This window comes from Telopea speciosissima, chromosome 10 (genome assembly GCF_018873765.1).
Source record: "Telopea speciosissima isolate NSW1024214 ecotype Mountain lineage chromosome 10, Tspe_v1, whole genome shotgun sequence".
Taxonomy (NCBI): domain Eukaryota; kingdom Viridiplantae; phylum Streptophyta; class Magnoliopsida; order Proteales; family Proteaceae; genus Telopea; species Telopea speciosissima.
This window is the reverse complement of record NC_057925.1, coordinates 22,082,676-22,100,046: the sequence shown is the minus strand read 5'-3', so window position 1 is coordinate 22,100,046 and position 17,371 is coordinate 22,082,676. Positions and strand designations below refer to the sequence as shown.

Below are 17,371 nucleotides of genomic sequence, written 5' to 3'. Positions count from 1 at the left end.
CTGTAGAATCATCTAAAAGAAAAACATGTATAGCAGAGTGTGAGCCCCACTGAGCTTGTGAGCAAAACATATCATCATGCATGCACATGCAACCACAATCCACATGATCCTACATGATTTGCAAGTCCAGATTAATTATTAGCCACCTAACAATACAACTAAGTCAGGTTAGTGCTACTACAATCCCCAATACATATATCCCTGGTGAGGGCTTGGTTACCCCTTCCCGCGATACACCCATTGAGTTGTCAGAGAAGATCAGCCGGCTTCAGCATAGTATGGGATATGGTTGACACCACCCGACTCATACGATGCCATATAGACATGGGGCTAGAGTTTCATAACCCGTGCTACGCACCCTTGCCAACAGGGGTTCAGGTGTTGGATAACTGTGAGGACTACCGTAAAACCCTAGAGGCGTTCACGCCGGGAAGCCTTAGCACAGCTGGGATGCCCCAGGGTAGATTTGACGGGAAGCCTCGGGCCTACAAGCTTGGGAAGCACCGAAAGGTGAATTTTTGGTGGAATGCCACATATTATGATTATGCACCGGTTTGGGTGAATTGATATTGAGTCGGTTACCTCACAGGAGTTAATCTAGAGGATTGGTCGGGTTGACCTGGGTAGGGAGATGCTGGAGCCGGCTGATCTTTTCCGACAACTCAATGGGTGTATCGTAAGAAGGGGTAACCAAGCCCACACTAGGGATACATGTATTGGGGATTATAGTAGCACTAACCTGACTTAGTTGTATTGTTAGGTGGCTAATAATTAATCTGGACTTGCATATCATTTAGATGTGGATTGTGGTTGCATGTACATGCATGATGATATGTTTTGCTCACGAGCTCAGTGGGGCTCACACTCTGCTATACATGTTTTTCTTTTAGATGATTCTGCAGGTGGATGCCGCTATGGCATGGAGGCTCATTATGAGGAGGAAAGCCTTGGTTATTATGATGATATTGGTGTGGACCCCGACGGAGGTCGTGCCGATGATGCATGCATTTTCGATGGTCATGGATGAAGACCAGTGAAGAGTGCACTTGATGCTTTTTGTCTTGGGGACTCCTTTTTGTTTTTGTTAGGAGTTTATCCCCGTCGTGCTTGTGGTGCAGTCTTAGTTTTCTTTTTTTTTTTGGGGTTGAGTTGTTTTACCCTGTATATATATATGTATGTATTTCTTTCTTTTAGCTTTTGTTAACTTTGTTTCTCTATGTGGGTTGTATCTGGGTGGGAATGTTTCAAAACACTTTGTATATGTATTTATCACCTTCATTCCCGTATTGCTACGCTTTCTCTTTGTTTATTATAATTATAGTTTATCTGCAGCACTCTGATCTTGCTTATGGTAAAGTGATGAATGTGGGACCGTGAATGTAATAACTACTTCTAGATCCGTGGGATTTGGCGGATTGCCGTTATGCAATTCGGGTTACCTACCTAATCCTCCTAGGGGGTATTTTGGGGTGTGACAGAGCTTGGTATCAGAGCATAGTACTAAAACTCGTTTCGTCTAGGTCGAGATTTTGAGTATCTTGGTCGAGTCGAAACGAAATGCAACATCGAATTGAAAAATGCAATATTTCAAAATTTTTGGAAATTTCGGTGAAATTTGGAAAATTTCGATCATCTCGTTTCGGGAATTTCGGAAATCTCGTTTCGGAAATTTCGGAAATCTCGGTCATTTTTGGGATTTTACACCCAAAGAAAAAATACCATATTTTGACGAAATTTCGACAATTTCGGTATCTCGGAAATTTCGGTCAGACCGAAACACCGAAACGAAGCGAGATTTAGTACTATGTCACTCACGCATATACCCCCACACAACGAGCGTCAGGTGTGTAGTCAATCCTGTCAATAGACATTAACCATTGGAACACCATGACTGCATGAAATACAAACGCAACAGTAAGTGCCTCTCAAGTACAGGAAAATAAACTACCGGAAATTCCCCTTGTGAACAAATGGCGGTCAACCAAATTGGGAATTTTGATGGATCTTTGTTCAGCACAATTAAGTGTCCACATTTATATTTCCATGCTAATCTCTATTAGAGAAATATATAATGTGGCAACCCTAGAACAGGGTGCCCAAATCTGTCCATAAGTGTGAACAAGTAATGGTAAAAGTGGGCAATTTAATCAAATTTATTAGCAAAACAGAAAATAGTCGAATGGCTTGGGTGAATTAATTGTTTACTCAGTACCTTTCATTTATAGCTTTCAATAAGAGGGCAGAATTACAAATATGTCCCTGTATATCCGACTATGCTAGTTATAGGGAATAGACAATGGAAAAAAACCAAAAATACCCTTATCGGGTTGCACAACTCAACACTCCCCCTCAAGTTGGGGCATAGATATCACACATGCCCAACTTGACTAAACTAGGATGAAATAACTTTCCACTTAGCCCTTTGGTGAAGACATCAGCAAGTTGATCACCAGACTTCACAAAAGGTATACAAATTTGCCCACTTTATAACTTCTCCTTGATGAAGTGTTTTTCGATCTTCACATGCTTGGTGCAATCATATTGCACTGGATTTTGGGCAATGTTGATTGTTGTTTTGTTGTCACATTACAACATCATTGGACGATGAACAGAACCACTAATATCCTAGAGTAAACTCTGAAGCCACAATAACTCACATGTGGCCTAGGCCATAGCACAGAATTTGGCTTCAGCACTGGACCTTGCCACAACATTTTGTTTTTTACTTTGCCACGTGACAAGGTTACTACCTACAAAGGTACAATAACCTGCAGTGGATTTCCTATCAGGGTTACCACCCCAGTCAGCATCCGTGTAAGCCTCAATGCGAAGATGATCATGTGGAGACAAGAGAATCCCTTTTCTTGGAGCTGACTTCAAGTAGTGGAGAATACAAAGAACGACAGCCATATGAGTGGAGTGGGGATCATGCATGAACTGACTCACCAAGCTTACTGCAAATGCAATGTCCGGTCTAATGTGGGAGAGAGAAATTAATTTTCCCACCAACCGTTGATATCGTCCCTTATCAACCAGATCTCCATCCTTCTCTTGCAGACGAGTAGTAGTTTCCAAAGAAGTGTCACATGGATGACATCCTAATAAACCAGTCTCTGAGACTAGGTTTAAAACATACTTCCTTAGGGAGAGAAAAATGCCTTTGGGAGAACGGGCCACTTCAATCCCAAGGAAGTATCTGAGTTGTCCTAGATCTTTTATTTCAAATTCTCATCCCAAGAAGGTCTTCAGGTGAGAAACTTCATCTGAATCATTACCAGTCACGACTATGTCATCGACATAGACTATAAGAAGAGTGACCTTATCCCCATTTCGCTTGATGAATAAGGTATGATCAGCATTGCTCTGTTTGTATCCTACATAGATCATTACTTTATGGAACCTACCAAACCAAGCCCTAGGAGATTGCTTCAACCCATATAATGCCCGCTTCAGCCTATAAACCTTCCCATGAGTCTTGTCACCAGAAAAACTTGGAGGAACCTCCATATAAACCTCCTCTTCCAACTTTCCATGAAGGAATGCATTTTTCACATCCAATTGCTGTAAATCCCAGCCTAGATTGACATCATATGACAGCAAAACCCGAACAGTGTCCAACTTTGCAACTGGGACAAACGTCTCCTGATAGTCAATCCCATAGGTATGAGTAAAGCCCTTGGCCACAAGTCTGGCCTTATATCTGTCCACTGTTCCGTCCGGCTACTGCTTGACAACAAACACCCATTTACAACCAACTGGTTTCTTGCCCGAAGGAAGAACCACTAGCTCCAACGTCTCATTTTTGGATAAGGCCGCCATCTCTTCCATCATGGCTGCTTTCCACTTTGGATCTACAATTGCCTCCTACCATTTTTGAGGAATAGAAACAGAGGAAAGAGAGGACACAAATGCACAATAGGAAGGAGACAAAGCATCATAGGAAACAAAATGGGAGATGGGATGTTGGGTGCAAGACCTAATTCCTTTACGGGTCAATAGGTAAATCAAGAGAAGGATCCTTACCGGATGATGTAGTAGAGTCTGGATCTGGATCAAGTTCTGACGATTGGAGAAGTGGTACAGTAGTGGTGGTCTCACTTGCTCTTTGTGCTTTAGGCTATAGACTTTATCAACCGGAATTTGACTTATAGGTCTACGCTCCCCTGAATAGGGATCATACTGGAGACTGAGGTTGGAGGTTCTGGAGAAGAAGGCTCCCCCTGAATAGAAACCGGTAGAAGAGCAGATACATCTTCGAAACTTGGATCATGCTCCCCCTAAAGAGGTGGCTGAGAATAATACGCTAGGGATTCATGGAAGATAATATCCATGGTAACAAATGTAAGCTGAGTGGGTGGATGATAAGCCCAAAAATACACCGAATGCTTTGAGGATCGAGCTTGCCATGAAGATAATGGTTGCGAGCATAACAAACATAACAAAAAAATTTGGGGGGGACCACAAAAGAGGAAGAACCTTGAAGAAGGTCAACAGGTGCACTTCCATCAAGTACAGGGGTAGGCATGCAGTTAATGAGGTAGACAACGGTGAGGACAGCATCACTCCAATATTGAGAAGGAACCTGCCATGCAAACATAATTGCCCAAGCCACTTCTAGAAGGTGCCGATTTTTTCTTTCAGCCACTCCATTCTGGGCCGGAGTGTCTACACAACTGCTCTAATGAACGATGCTATTTTCAGCCAAATAGTTTTGGAACTGACCTTCCATGTATTCTCGGCCATTATCACTCCGTAGAATTTTTAATATGGCATTGAGTCTGAACAATACGATGAAATAACTGAATACATTGAAAAACCTCACTCTTGTGCTACATCATATACACCCAAGTGGTCCTAGTAAAGCAGTCAATAAAGGAAACAAACCATCTATGGCTAGAATAGAAACACAATGGGCAAGGCCCCACACATCAGTATGAACTAAGCAAAGGGGGACGTACTTCTTTTATTTAATGGAGAGTAAGTGGAACGAGTCTGTTTAGCCAAAACACAGGCCTCACATAAAAACTCATCCTTGTTACAATCTTTAACTAACTGAGGAAACAAAAAAGCTAAAGTTCGAAGAGGAGGGTGACCAAGTAAAAAATGCCATAGATGGAGATCCGAAGAAGTGGCTGAATGTAATTGATGAGCCGGGGATGAAGATGACGGTGGACAAGTCTGACCTGTGTCAAGTATGTAGAGACCACCATGTACCTTACCACCCCCAATCATGTGCCCTTTCACCAGATCCTGTATGACACAATGAGAGGGAAAGAAAGTTATTTTGCAGTTCAAATCTTTGGTTAGACTACTAATGGAAAGAAGATTGGTAGAAACTGAAGGAACATGCAAAACAGAATTTAATGTAAGGGTAGAAAAGCAATGAATGGAACCCTTTCCATTAATAGGAGAAAGAAAACCATTAGCTACTCGAACACTATCTTTGCCAAAAGAGGGAGAATACTGATGAAACACATGGGAAGAACTAGTCAGGTGGTCAGTGGCACCGGAGTCTAATCTAAGGGACAGAGACAGCTGATGCACAATGACTTCCAACTGGAAAACTTGAGGCAAAGTGAGAACCAGGAGGGGTCGCAGGTGCAGATGCCATAGTAGGTGCAGCGGAAGAGGCCTGTAGCATGCGATGGAAAGCCAGGAGTTCATCCTAAGTAAGCCCAATGTCGATAGAGGGGGGCAGCAGTAGCAGCAGTAGATTCCGTAAGATTTGCCTTGGGTTTGGACTTTACACGGCCCCGTTTCGCCTCAAAATCAGCAGGCTTCCCATGTAACTTCCAGCATTGAGCCTTGGTATGATAGGGTTTGTTGCAGTGTTCACACTTGAAAGGCTCCTTGGAGGCAGCATTACCAACATCAGTAATGATAATGGGAGTGGGGCTGGAAGTAGTTTGTAAGGCAGATCGATCAATAGTAGGAGTATGCAACATAGCAGCCCGACGAGTCTCCTCTGTATGAACCAAAGCAAATGACTGCTCTAGTGTAGGGAAGTGAGAGCGGCTAAGCACTTGCACTCGAATAGGGTCGTACTCCATATTCAGACATGCCAAGAAGTCGTATACACGGATTTTGTTGACGAGTTTACGATAGGCAGCAATATCAGTAAGCGTAGAGGGCTGATAGTCGGAGTAATGATCCAATTGCTTCCACAAGCTTTTGAGGGCAGCATAGTACGCAGATACGGACAACTCCTTCTGAGGGGTGTCATGGGCTTTCTTGCGAATCTCATACACTTGAGCATCATTCCCAACACGTCCATAAGGCTCCTTGGCAGCACTCCAGATTTGATGGGCTGTTTCCAGAAGTAAAAAAATTGTCGGATAGATCTGGTTGCATAGAGTGGATCATCACCATAGCATCATGAGACATCCACTTCTCTAACGAAGAACCAGGTTCAGCTGGCATGGGGTTAGTCCCAAGGATATGGCCAGTAAGCCCACAACCAGCAATGGTCAAATAGGTAGTCCGAGACCACTTGAGATAATTTGTGCCATCGAGTTTGATAGGAGCAGCAAGGGGAAGAAAATCTGTCCAGGGCTGTCCATCTAGCCCAGAGGTTGTAGAAGAGGAGTCTGAGCCAGTCATTGGGGCAGCCAAACAATGAAGAGAGCAAGCAAGGACCTGATGTAGTCAGCCAAGAAGAACCAAAAAACCTTGAGATCGATATAGGGAGAAATCGATCTCAAGACAAGGAAATCTGGAATCTCCAAAAAACTTGCAGAACCTGTGGCTGAAGTTGATGTCGAGGAATTCTCTGGATGGTAGTAAACACCTCCGAAAAAAGCAGCAACAACAAGCAGCCCTAACCCAAAAATCGATAGGTGTCAGGGTTTTAAAAAACCCTAAAGGTGAGATCGATTTGAGGTTAGGGATCTTCAAAAAGGAATGGGAAAGGTCGATAGAAGCTGATTAAGGTTGCAGAAGAAGCTCCAATCAGGGGAAGATCAACCTACAAAGGGATAAGAGGCTTGATCTTCAAAAAACTTGGACAGCTTCAATATCGCAAAAGGAAAAGGCAGCAACTATCGGGTAGAGGTAGGGTTTATGACATGGAGAAAAAGAGGTAAGTTTGAGGGCAGCAACTAGATCATAAGATCACCTCATTAGTGCTGTCCTAAGGTGAAGGAGAGGAACCAAGAAGAAGAGGAGAGAAGAGATTGAAGGAAGGAGGAGAGAAGGGAAAAAACGATGGAAAGAGGTGAGGGTTTTGGAAACTTAGATCAGAGTAGGGTTTAGCTCTGATAACATGCTAGCAGAACAGAAAATAGGAGAATGGCTTGAGTGAATTAATTGTTCACTCAGCCCCTTTCATTTATAGCTTTCAGTAAGAGGGCAGAATTACAAATATGTCCCTGTATAGCCAAGTATGCTAGTTACAGAGAATAGACAGAAAAAACCAAAAATACCCTTATCGGGTTACACAACTCAACAAAATTAAATTGGGTTTGATGGACGTACACATCAAATGTAAATAATCCAACACTACTGAATCTACATGACAAACACTGGAAATAAATGCTGAGAAAATCAAAAAAGATTCAAAGAGGGGAGGAATCAAAAGAGAGAGAGATGGTGATAAATTGCATACATATTTAGAGACTTGTAACAGCAAGTAAACCTTCTCAAACTCAATGACTGAAGTAGAGTTTGAATCAAACCCTATCCTACAACTCAATCAACATGAATAAAAATAATAAAAGGAAATCACAAAAATATCCTAAATATTCCTGCATGTAACTGCATCACTCTTCCTTCTGTTTTCAGTATGTATCAGGAGGATGGGAGGTGGTCAGAAACTGGTATCAATTCATCATTGGCATAATACTCGAATTTTAAGTTTGGGCATTGACTAGTAGGCCAGTGGAAGGATCAAAGACTAGAATGGAGTTCTTAATATTCTTATGTCTTAGCTTTATAAATGAAAAGAGTATGGGGATGGAGAGAGTGGTTTTCTGTTCCAAATACCTTTGCTCTGTTAAAATTGTGTTAGGATCCTCTCCCATGACTGGAGAAGTCCAGTGAGGGAAAACAGAGAGGAGGGAAGGCCGGCCTGCTATGGGACTGCGGCTCCTCTCTCTGATTTCTCTAGCTGGACCTCTCCAACAACTGGAGAGGAGCTATTTATTATAATTTCCATGAAATGGCTTACATTCATTTTCACCATCAGTTGGGAATTTCAGGGTCAAACCAGATCCCACCATATTTTTGGGGGATATCTTATTCTTTTTCCACTGGCTGTTAGAAGCTTATTTAAGAAGGTTTTAAATGAAATGATGAGATAATCATACAATCAGTCTTTGTGTTTCTGGACATGCATTCATCTAACTCGGTTTTTGTTAATGTACTCAGGTTTCTATTATTCCTTTCCGTGGAGATTCCGCCGAGGTTCTCCTGCCTCCTTCAAGGTCTATTGCAATGGCAAGAAAACGTCTTGAGAGACTTCCATGTGGTGGAGGTTCTCCTCTGGCTCATGGTCTTAGCATGGTACTGTTCAAATAAGGTTAGCTCGTATTATTTTATTATCACTGCATTCTGATGCATCTCACTTATGCCTAGGCTGTTAGGGTTGGACTAAATGCAGAGAAGAGTGGTGATGTTGGGCGTATAATGATTGTTGCAATAACCGATGGCAGAGCCAACATATCACTGAAGAGATCTACTGATCCTGAGGCTGCTGCTGCTGCTGATGCTCCCAGACCTTCTACTCAAGAGTTAAAGGTAACATCTTAAACTATGAATGTGAAACATTTTTCTTCCTGTTCTTTTGGAGAAGAGGTGGAACAAATTGACTTACTTGGAAATGTCCCATATTTACCAAAGGATGAAATTCTTGAAGTAGCGGGAAAAATATATAAAGCAGGGATGTCTCTTCTTGTTATTGACACTGAAAACAAGTTTGTGTCAACCGGGTTTGCAAAGGAGATTGCCAGAGTTTCTCAAGGTGCATTAATTGAGTATTCCTTTATTTTTTTCTCAAACTGCGACGAGATGCATTTATCACGAAGGCTAACAATTTCATTTGGCAGGGAAATATTATTACTTACCAAATGCTTCGGATGCAATTATCTCAGCTACAACAAAAGCAGCTTTATCAGACTTAAAGAGCTCTTGATTTGAAATATTTGTCTTCTTAGCCTACTCTTAAGAATTGTAAATTCATTGTCTTGTGCTGAAATATGGTGCAGAAACAATATTTTGAGAAAATTTTCTCAGCCTTCTCTTACAGATTACCCCACTTCTTCGCACACAATATTTTAGTAATTTACCCTTCCGGTGTTTATGTGTCACACACATGCTGGGCTGGAATAGCTTGTTTGATCAATGGTACCTAGAAGAAGCCCTACTTCAGATAGTGTTGCCTCCTAAGCTTGTAAGTGAACACTAGAGGATTTCCAGGATAAGCAGCCCACCTTTATCTGGACATGTGCTTGGACCATCCTGATGGACTCCTAAGACAAGCCCATGTTGGGCTGGTTGTGGCTTGGTTTCTTCAATTTGTTGATTGTTGCTTCCTCTTTCCTGAGTATAGTAATAAAATGGGCCAGGCACAATTCTGCTTTCTAGGGGATCTGGACCATAATATGGCAAACACAATGATCTTATTAAAGCAGACTTTATTTCTCCTTGTTAATTAATGTTAAGATTAATTATATGATTTCCTTAAAATGATGGTGCTTAGCACGTCCAAGGAGAAAAGTTCAAGGTCAAATAAAGAGATTGTTAGATATTTGTTTAAAAAACAATGCCCAGAAATGGGGATTTTGCAAAAGAAAACGAAGAATAAAGAGAAGAACAGTCACACAACACCAAGAATTTTACGTGGTTCACCCTCAAGTAGGTAGGCTGCATCCATGGCCGGCGGTAGGAGATGGTTCCACTACTTCTGAAGCAAAAGTTACAAACCCTCAGATCTCTCTTACCCTTACAAAGAGATAAAGAACACATTATAAGAGAACCTTAACCTAGAAAAGTACTGAAAAGTATAGAAATGCCCCTAGAAGACCAAAAGATCCACCCGGTCTGGTTTGGACTAGAACTTAACATATGTCAATATACATATCATTTCAAAGGTTTCGACGAGCTCTACAGGGTTCAGGGTTTATAGCGCTGAGTATGCATTTTTAGGCCATTTCGAAGGCGAAACGGTCTGTCAAAGATTCCCCACAGCACTTTTTGGATAGAGATCAGGCTTCACCAATAACAATATGGCCCTAGATAGGGTGGAAGAACATAATAGATTGGAAGAACAAGATTCATGTAGCTATTCTAATCAATTGTTACAAGGCTTAGTTGGATTGGTTTGATGACTTCACACTGAGTAAAATACACTGGTTACATCAAGGAAGATGCAACCCAACAGAGGATAGGATGTCTACCTAAGCAAGTGAATCAGTTTTACATTTTATAATTTAGAATTGTCTCATTCTGAATGATGTGCAACTCAAGAGAACCCTTTCAAGTATTACATCATTCTTTGAATAGCTTATCATGAAGTGAAATTAAAAGATTTGGTTAAATCAACATCCTCCACGCACTATGAAAGGAAAATATTTCCCTTGATTGTGCCTCTTTTAAAAATGTTCTATCCATTTCAAACATAATTGAAGTTCTTACATCATTCCATTGACTAATCAATTCATAATTGTGAAGAAAAAAAATGGTGTTAGGCTTAAGAAGGATTGATTGCCCTATATCCCTACTGCACATGGTTTGAATTCATTGGTGCTAATATCACATTTGTGTTGCCCTATGTCTTATGCAATATACCTAGTTGAATCATGGTGTTTGGATTTTCTAAATCAAGTTCTTAATCATGAATTATGATGAAGCTTGAAATAATATCCTCTCATATCGTAACGAAAGATTTCTATCACGATCATCGTTCACATCATAATTTGATTGCAAAAACAATTGATCTACTCAGGACTTGACTGAGTCAATTTAACTCAATTCATTCAAGGACCAGTTCTTACAAGGCTCCGTTTGATTGCAAGGAAAATAAAAGAAAGGGAAGTAAAATTTTGAAATTTTTACCTCACATGATTGTGTGACTAATTTCAAAACATGTTAAATATAGTTATTAAAAATGATATAACTTTGCAATCAACTTCATTTGATTTGAAATATAAAATAAATTTAATATTTGAAAAATATAATTACCAAATGTGGTAGGAGTTTTAAATAAGTTACACAATTATGATTACAAAACTTTCCTTTTCTTTTTTCAGAAGTGATTTCACTTCCCTTGACTTGCAACCAAACAGAGCCTAAAAAGCTACAGGAATTCATTAAGTTTACGGTTTGGGAAGTTGTTAAACTGTGATGTTATCTACTTCTTAAATTGATTTTTTCTTCCCTTTGATCTTCATAAATACTTGTTAGAAGACTTGTACAATTCTGATTATTAATTTTTTTAAGTCATGATTCAACTCATGAATTAGCTTGTTTCACTCTTGCCAGTCATTCCGGTCCAGTGACCTAGTTGACTCATCTTGATGAAGTTTCTTTCATTTTGTACAACTGACTTGGATAAATGAATCAAATACTATGACCATTATTATACACAAAAATTGATCATGACCCTTTATGTATTCATGCAGAATATTTCTAACTAAGAACAAAGAAATATTCATAGAGATGAGATAATAAGACCTCATGGATCATGGACTTGATTAGAATAAGGAGAAAGTGACAATAGCTAAACTGCTTTCCCCCTCATCTTGTCTGAGCACAATGATTTCCATTGGTCTAACAAGACTTCATCTTTATAATATAGTAGAAAATAATAATGAATGGAAATAATATTAAAAAAAATAAAAGAAGGGAAATAATATTAACTATCTGAAGCTTAAGAACAAGAATAATATGGAATTTGTATCTTTTTGGAGTTCAACTGACCAATATCAAATTATCCAGTTCTAATTTTATTTTTTTTTTTTTAAAAATACATATATATATTAGCCAATAATATAATCTTGCGGAATTTCATTGAGATTTTTGAAATGGTGACTTCAGGAGTATCCACAACAACAACAAACTCAGTCTTATCCCAACTTAATGGGGTCGGTTACATGGATTCAAACAAAACAAAATAGTGAAAACTGAGGTCTAAACAAAAAAAGGGAGAGAAGAGATGGGGAAAAGAGGGATGGCGAAATAGATGAGAAATGAAAAATTGGAAAAAGACAAATGAAAGATGGAGAATAATAAAAAAAAACGAAAATTTAAATAATCAAATATAAAAGATGAAAGATGGAGAATAAAAAAGAGAGGGGCTAACATTTAATTAGATTCATGTCAATATATAATGTCTGCAATAGATTGTGAGTAATATAGCTAGGGCTGCAGCAGGGTCAAGTTGGGCCGGGCCTTTTAAAACCCCAGCCCAACCGTGAGTCCCCTTAGCTAGGCTCAGGCTAGACCCGGCCCTGACTCAGGCCAAAAAAATCCAACCCTGACCTGCCCTCAGAGTCGGTCCGGGTTGACCCTAATTGGCCTAGCCATGGGGGGGGGGGAATGGAGATGTATGGGCTGGCCAAGCTGGGAAAGGGAGATGTATGGGCTGGCCAAGCTGAGAAAGGGAGATGAATGGGCTGGTTAGGCTGGGAAAGGATGAATGGGTTTGCCAGGCTGGGAAGAAGAAGAAGAAGAAAGAACAAAAACAAAAACAAAAACAAAAAATAGAAGATAGGGTCGGGTTGGGCTGAGCCGGGCTCAGCCCGAGGCCTCAACCCTGACCCGGCCCTGCCCTGACTCAAGGCCAGAAATTCCTGACCTTGACCCGCCCTCAGGGCCAAGGTATCTCAACCCAAGCCCTGTTCGGGCTCAGGGCAGGCTTGGGCGGGTTCGGGCCGTCAGGGCCAAACTTGCATCCCTAAATACAGATAATTATATTTTTCATAATAGTGAAAAATGTTTTTTAAAAAAAACTTAACGACTAAATTAGGCAAGAATTACAAGAGTCCAAACCCTTTCCATTTTCCTTATAGTAGACTAATTGAAAAACTTGAACCCAATGTACTTCCAATCTCCTTCACAAACGTAAGATGGTCTTCCTAAAAAACATACCTTTTGTTCAATAAACATTGCAAAAGAAATGTTGTACACCTTGTTATAAGGATGTGAAATGGTGCGGTTCTGGTTCGATGCACATTTTACAAGGTAGAAATCTTTTTTTTAGTAGAACAAGGTAGAAATCAAAATCGCACCGAATAAGAATCACCTAAAATCAGAATAGTTTTATATGTGGTGCGGTTTTAGCGGTTTCTATTCAGTTTTCTTTATCTAGTTTACATGCGGTTTGTAATATCTCTTCACATCCGTTTGCACCTTTGTACCCTTCATTCTACTTTCCATTTGCTTGTGATGTGGGAGAAATTATATTATTTTATACACATCTAACTTTACGCAAAGTTCACTTAGGCATGCTGGTTGCAACGATATTTTTAAGTGATTACCCAAGGCCACAATTCATTAACAAAGTCCACACAGATATGCTCATTGCAATGACATTTCAGAGTGATTACCAGAACCCTCTGTCCCTTCATAAATTTGGCACTCAAACTGAAATTCAAAAATATCTCAGTAAAGAGTCATAATACTTTAGTATGCTTAACCCTTTTCTTAAACAAATCAGAATATTCCTAATCTCAATTTTATACCCGGTTTCTATTCGATTAATCAACGGTTTTCCGGTTTTTAACTTAATCGAACTGGTTATAGAACCTATGAAATCAGAATCGCATCTTTTTTTATGATGCAGTTCGGTTCGATCGTAAATGATCGATTCTAGTTCCAACAATCGATTTTGATTCTATTTTGACACCCTTACCTTGTTAATAGTTTATTTGTAATCTCGTAATCCTTTTCAAGTGTAGTTTAATAAGTTTCACTTTACTCTCATTAAAAAAAAAAGGTTCAACTTGGAAAATTATGTGGACAACATTATCATATAGTTTAGTGCCAATAGGTAGTATCATGCAAAAAAACCTAGAGAGTTGAAAACTTTTTCTTCACCTAGATTCTTCTCCTAACCCCCACCCTCCCCCTCCCCTTCCTCCACACCCCCCCCCCCCACAAAAAAAAAAAATTCTACAAAAAATTATGGGAAAATATCATCCCCCTCCCCTCTAAGTTTCCTTAATATCAATTCAGTACCCAAGTTTTGAAAAATGACAATTTCCTCCCTTATTTTATAAAGATTCTATCAACTGTACTCTAACCGTTAAAAAACGCTATTAATTGATGACATGAATATGTCTAATTTTTCTAAAACCCCAAATTACCCTTAATCTATTTTAATTCCAATTTTTCTAAAACCACTTTCTTCTCCTTCTTCTCCTTTTCTTTTTTTCCTCCATTATCCAAAAACCCTCTCATTATCCATTATCTGAAATTCTATTTCAATCGGGAGAGACACCTGCAAATTTCTTTAGAATCAAACACTATTCTTGACGATGGTGTTGGGACATAGGATTGAGGTTGCGGAGAGCGAGTTAACGAGGTCGTGATACAGGTTCCTGTCGCAAGCTCAACGATAACTGGTGCGAGAGCCCAACCTCTTACCCACAGTACATAGTCTGTTGTCCTACGTGGCAAAGATGCGAATAAGAGGATCGGATAACCTTCGCGGCTTACGTAAGCCACTCCAAGTCTGTCATGGATTGACACGGTCCTAGACTTTTGCTCACATCACGCCACTCCCGGCGCGTGGGGAGTAATGGATAAGCGTAAACTCCAAATTGAATTCAGCAATGGTCTCACTCCACTCCGGGATTCCAGCTTACCACTCCCGGCATAACCCAAACTCTCCATCACCTTAAATAAGGGAGGTAACACATGTCAAAACATCTGAATTTTCATTATTCTGACTATTGCTCAGAGATCTGACTTAAGCATCGGAGTGAGATCACCGGCAACGCCCAGTACTCTCTGCTAATCCTTGTCTTGCAGGTAGAACTCGCTTCGAGAGGATTTCTGATGCAACAGTTTGGCGCCGTCTGTGGGAACGATACAATTCTCAAAGCCTTATACTCTCTATCTGACTGAACTTGAGATCATGGCCGGAGAACCCCATGTCGTTCCATCCAATACTCAGGCCCAACCAGCCGTGAAAAACCCGGTGACTCGTCAGACAATGAAGAACACTCACGCGACAAGAATGCAGGGAAGAAAACCCAATAGCGGCAAACGACAACTGCATCCGTCGACCCCCGGCTACTAGCGGTAGGGGAAGTGGCAAGAACCCATCCCTCTGTCACATTGGAGGCTGACCAAACAGCGACTCAGAATCAAGGCCAGTCTAGCCTTGGCATTCAGGCTTTACCACCTCCGCCGTCGATGCCCCAGGGGTTTGTCCCCGAAACAGATCCCGGTGCACCTGCTAACGTCTGCCAAATCCAGGACCTACAACTACAAGTTCTCAACCAGAGTGGGATCCTGAGGGACATAGCTCGCGAGGTGCAAGCATTGAGGACAGCCACGACGGCGGTTACCGCAGCCGCAGGTCTGCCACCGGCACCAATACCACCTCCTGCACCGTTGCTGCCTCCGGTTCTCCCAGGAACTGCCCAGGAGAATCCGAGGACAGCAAGAGACGATGTACGAGTATCAGGGAGCAGAGTGGGATCATCACACCCCTCTAGGCGAGAGCTACCTCCCCTAGGAGTAGTGCGTATGGGCAACCTGCCCACTAGGAGTAGGCCCTCACGCGTGGAGGAACAGTCAGTATCCATCGGCCGAAGAGCTCATAGCCAGTCCGAAAGGACTCGTTCCAGGGCCTCGAACATACACACCAATTGGGTAGACCCACCAAGGCTACCCCATCCAGATCTCAGGGACAAGTTGAATGTACGTCATGCACGCACGGACATTATCAACAACCAGGTCGTAGAAAGCGAGCTTGACCGTAAGCTCAGAGAGACGAACACATAGATTGCGGCCTTGGAGAGGGGAATAGCCCCAAAAGAAAGCTTCAGGCCGAGCTAACGTCCCTTTACAAGGGAGCTCATGAGGGCAGAGCTTCCCAAGGGTTTTAATCCCCCTACGTTCGAGGCTTATGATGAGAAGGGCGATCCCAACGACCACATCAGGTACTTCAACGCCATGATGACGGTCTATGGTGGATCTGATGTAGTATCCTACTGATCTTTCCCCACCTCTCTCAAGGGGCCCGCTGCATTGTGGTTCTCCAAATTGAAGTCTAACTCGATCCAAAGCTTCACAGAGTTGGCCAAGGCCTTCATTAGCCGCTTCCAGAGTAGTGTGAAGCAAAAGAAAATTGCAGCCAACTTGCTAGCTATCAAGCAGTGCTCTGACGAGTCTATAAGAGATTATATCACCCGCTTTAACGCGGAGAGCCTGAAGATCAAAGACCTGGCTGATGCAATGGCTTTCAATGCCTTGCACAATGGGGTCACCAACCATGACCTAGTGAAGTCGCTTGTGCTGGATCCGGTGATGACCATGCCACAACTATTGGATCGTTGTTACCAATACACCAACATGTTCGATATCATGAAGGTGAGGAAAGCAGTGGATGGAATAGCCCCCGAGAAAAAGAGGGCAAATGAGAAGGACGAGAGGAAGAGAGATACCAAGAAGGCGAGGACAGACAGGGACCAGAGTCCCGACTATACCCCGCTCAACACCACCAGGACCAAAATCCTAATGGAAGTATCTAGTAGGGGGCTGCTGCAGCAGCCTCGGCCAATGTTCACTAGGCCAGAAGATAGGAACCAGAATAAGTTCTGCGAGTTCTACAAGCACGTGGGCCATGACACAGAAGATTGCAGGCAGCTGAAGAGAGAGATAGAAGATGTGATCCAAACGAGTCACTTAAGACGTTACGTCAAAGAGGATGCAAAGAATAACTCCCCAGGTCGTGAGGCTGTGAGAAACAACCGGGGAAGAGACTCCAGGGTTCGTGGAGGAGATGATCGAGGTTGCCAAGACAATCGACGAGATGATCAATGAGAGGTCCGCAAAAACTGGGATGAGGCCAATACATCCACGGCCCCCGCCATTATTACCATCTTGGGGGGGGGCCAGGACAAGAGTCAGCCCGAAAGGCAAAAGCAAAGGCAAGGTTCGTGGAGGTGGCTGAAGTTCCCGAGAAGAAAGTGTGCACTGAGCCTGTGATCACATTCTTGGACAAGGATATGGGGGGGTTGAGATGGCCACACGACGATGCTGTCGTGGTTCAGGCAGTTATAGCCAATTGACTAGTCCACAGAATACTGGTAGATACGGGGGCATTTGTAGACATGCTATCCTACGATGCGTACCTACAACTCGGGTTTGAGCCAGGCATATTGAAGCCCGAGCCAGCACCCTTATACAGATTCTCAGGCGCACT

At 41.8% G+C, this 17,371-nt stretch overlaps 1 protein-coding gene across 3 annotated transcripts in view; it reads left to right on the top strand.

Annotated features, from left to right (window-relative positions):
- Positions 1-9,240, top strand: part of LOC122642510 (magnesium-chelatase subunit ChlD, chloroplastic) — a 46,776-nt gene extending 37,536 nt beyond the window's left edge. For all 3 annotated transcript variants that reach the window (XM_043836012.1, XM_043836011.1, XM_043836010.1), the window contains exons 12-15: positions 8,365-8,499; positions 8,572-8,733; positions 8,836-8,956; positions 9,042-9,240. In XM_043836012.1, the coding sequence (XP_043691947.1) occupies positions 8,365-8,499; positions 8,572-8,733; positions 8,836-8,956; positions 9,042-9,127 (504 nt within the window). In that variant the 3' untranslated portion in view covers positions 9,128-9,240. The remainder of the gene's footprint in view (positions 1-8,364; positions 8,500-8,571; positions 8,734-8,835; positions 8,957-9,041) is intronic.
- Positions 9,241-17,371: the final 8,131 nt, after the last annotated feature.